Below are 3,549 nucleotides of genomic sequence, written 5' to 3' on the forward strand. Positions count from 1 at the left end.
CTATTTTAATGGTGATCCTGAGTTGCAGTATCTAAAATTTTTTATTTTATATACTTGCCTAATGTCAATCAAATTTAATTTAAGTAACTTATGGAAGTTTATTTTATAAATTGCCTATCTTGACACTATTATGTTTTATATGAATATTCTAATTTATTTCAGTCATCTCCTTAAAAGATTGAAACACTTTTTAAATTTGCTGCTTAATTACCAGACCAACTGTTCATATGCTTTTGCCCTAATTTTCATTCAGTATCAAAAATGTTTATAGGGTAAAACACTTAAGTATGATAGTCAAATGTATGCAATAAAAGCCCAACTTGTATGAAGAAATTAAACAGTCATTTTACCTTTAATTTTCAAAGTAAAATGCCACTTTTTAAAATCAAATTCCTTAAACCTTAGTACAAACTTTAAACCCAAATCCGTAAGATCATGAAATCCTATACCCCTTAAATGGGATATGCTGATTTCAATCAGACCCCTGGAAATTTGGACTATAATATTTCTAACCTAACAATCTTTCTCTTTTGTACATTTCTATCTAGTACTTGTTACTGCTTTTTGTAAGACTGATTCTCAGATAACTAAAATGCAGAAGTAATGATTGAAATTTTGAATGTGCCAGGTTTTCTGGCACATTCTTTCTGTCTGTGATCACTAGTCCATGAACAATAAAATAGGGATATGTCAACAAGGTGTCTTTGATGTTCCTCAATTGAATGTGAATTTGTTTGCGATCCATCTTGAATTACAGGGCCTCAAACATTGATCTCAGTGGAGTGGAAGTTGGAGAGCTTCATTAATTTCCTTATATTATTGACCATCCTATAAGAATGCTTTTATTGCCCTAACCGGTTTGGCTCAGTGGATAGAGCGTCGGCCTGTGGACTCAAGGGTCCCAGGTTCGATTCCGGTCAAGGGCATGTACCTTGGTTGCAGGCACAGACGCAGTAGGGAGTGTGCAGGAGGCAGCCGATTGATGTTTCTCTTTCATCTATGTTTCTAACGCTATACCTCTCCCCTCCTCTCTGTAAAAAATCAATAAAATATATATTTTTTAAAAAGAATGCTTTTATTGTTTGAATCTTCTGGAAGGTGACATCTTTCCTACCTTTTGAAGTTTTTATCAAGGTGGACAGGAGCCTAAGTCCAGAATAAAAAGTAACACCTGACCCTTGTTTGAATCCCTAATTATTTGTTGGGAAATTGTAATTTTTGTTTTAATCTAGCAAGGGAGGAAAGAGGAGAAGAGACAGGATGGGTGTTGGAAGGTAAGTCACTGATGAATTAAAAATAAGACTTTAAGTCTAAAATTTATTTTCTGGTATATTGTACTCATCAGCATTTATTTCTCTGAGCGTCAATCAATCCTGACATGAACCCATCATACCATCAGCTTCACACCGATTTCCATGGATGCCACTGAAGAACCTGAAGCCTTCGGCACAGTAACACTCATAACTTCCTTTAGTGTTTTGGCAGTGCTGTGGACACGTCGCAAATTGCTCACACTCGTTGATGTCTGTAGGAAAAATAAAACCAAATATGCAACATCTGCTCCCATCCATTCTTTAGAAACCCTGCTTCTTTTAAAAATCCATATTCACAAACAATGAGGACTGAAAAGACTGCAGATGAAAACAACAAGCAGATACCAACGTTTGTAGAGCACTTTCCATATTTCTCCTATTTAATCATCCAGAAAGACTCTATGAGGTATGGATTGTTATTAAACCCAAAGTCTCAAAGCTGGTAAGCACAGGTTTTAAACTGAAGCAGAAAAAACGTTTCCCTTTGGGGAAGGAGAAGTTGTCATCACCACTTCCCCTTCTGCCAACTAACTTCAGAAATGGGAGTAATTGATTTGGTTTTTCAATTGAGTTCTTAAGCTTCAGCTTCCAAAATAACTCTTCCAGTCATCTGAGTATGGCACTTCATGTGTTAGAAACAGTAAATTCAAATAATAAAAGAAACTTAAAATCATACTCATAACTTAATAGCTTGAAGAGTTATCTTCTGACGATACCTTTAAACTCATTCATGTCTGACCTAAGTAGGTGTGTAATATATATGTTGTTCGATTTAAGATAAAAAATTAAGACGTGTGCTTGTTAAAATAATTTGATCTCACATAGTGATACGATAAACAGCCATCATCACTGACGCATTCATAAATCATATCAATTTCACAGATATTACTGAGGATGAGCTATCTGCCTAGCGCCCTGCTAGGCACTAAGATAGTATAGAAAAAAGCACTTGGATCCTGAATTTTTGTGTGTTTTCTCACAACCCAAAAATTTAATGAGGAAAATATATCTTGATATTTGTCATCTATGGCTATATATATTTAATTACTTTATAACATATAACCAGATTGAGAAGGGATCACCACACCTAACAGTAAAATTACTGGTGCACCTGAGTACTTTAATGAGCTAGAACAATGAGTTTAGTCCCATTCAGGGAATTAAATGGTGGTTTAATAATAGAGAATGAGTGAAGAACATAAAAAGGATAAGGTTCTCCTAATAGGAATTGGAGGAAATATATTCTACCATCACAGGAGTTTCTGTCTGAAATACTGGCTTTGAACCCAGGTCTACAGGAGCAGATAAATCCTCCTTCACTTAATTGGGTACAATTTTGTTCACATAGATTTTCAGCACATGATCTTTCTTTTCCTTTATCTGAAAAACAAAATCACAATATTACAAATGGAAGGTATAAACCAGACCAATCACAACTATTCATTGCTAAATAAGTGTTAGCCAGAGCACAATAAAATACATGTTAGTCATATGTATGCTAATATAACAATAAATTGGTATACATGGAGAGGAATTTTGCCATATGTATATATCAAGGATTTCAAAATCTTCATACTTTTACCCAGTTATTCCACATTAATAAATTTTTCTCTCAAGAAGAAAAAAAACATATGCACTATGATTTATGTTTAAGGATTACAAAATTATTTATAATGAGAAAATTTTGAAGGCAACTTGAATGTTCATTTAACAATAGGGAATAAATTATGGTATACTGTATTTTATCGAATCTAAGGTACCTCTAGTGCACCATTATTTTATGCAACCCTAAAATAGAAAAGATCTGGGACTTACACTACGGCATGTTATCAGTTGTAAGATGTATCCTGGTTTCAGAGATATTAACAGTGAAACTAAACATGCATTTTAGAATCAATGTTTATTATTTATGATTATCTACAAAATTGATTGTAATGTAATCATTAAAATTCATGGTTTCAAATGATACTTTTGACCTGGGAAATATCTATAGTAAAAATGGATAAAAAGATTGTAATATTATTTAGTATAAAATATTTCTTTAAAATTTTTAAATATTAAGAAATACTTTTTTGCACATGTTCACAAAAGTACAATAAATTTGGAGATTAGCTCTCTCTTAATGATATGATTCACGTGATTTTTACTTTTGATTGTTGATATATTTTCTGGATTTTATAACTTTCATAATAAAGATAATCATCTAATAGTTTATCTTTGTAGGGCCCATATGAAT

General features: G+C 32.8%; 1 protein-coding gene across 1 annotated transcript in view; it reads right to left on the reverse strand.

Moving 5' to 3' along the window:
- LRP2 (LDL receptor related protein 2) overlaps window positions 1-3,549 on the reverse strand; it is a gene marked incomplete at its 5' end in the record, with an annotated part of 158,131 nt that overhangs the window by 20,341 nt on the left and 134,241 nt on the right. The window contains 2 exons of the mRNA XM_015565782.1: window positions 1,394-1,525; window positions 2,562-2,693. Of these exons, the coding sequence (XP_015421268.1) occupies window positions 1,394-1,525; window positions 2,562-2,693 (264 nt within the window). The remainder of the gene's footprint in view (window positions 1-1,393; window positions 1,526-2,561; window positions 2,694-3,549) is intronic.

This window comes from Myotis davidii, unplaced genomic scaffold, assembly GCF_000327345.1.
Source record: "Myotis davidii unplaced genomic scaffold, ASM32734v1 scaffold59, whole genome shotgun sequence".
NCBI classification, from domain to species: Eukaryota; Metazoa; Chordata; class Mammalia; order Chiroptera; family Vespertilionidae; genus Myotis; species Myotis davidii.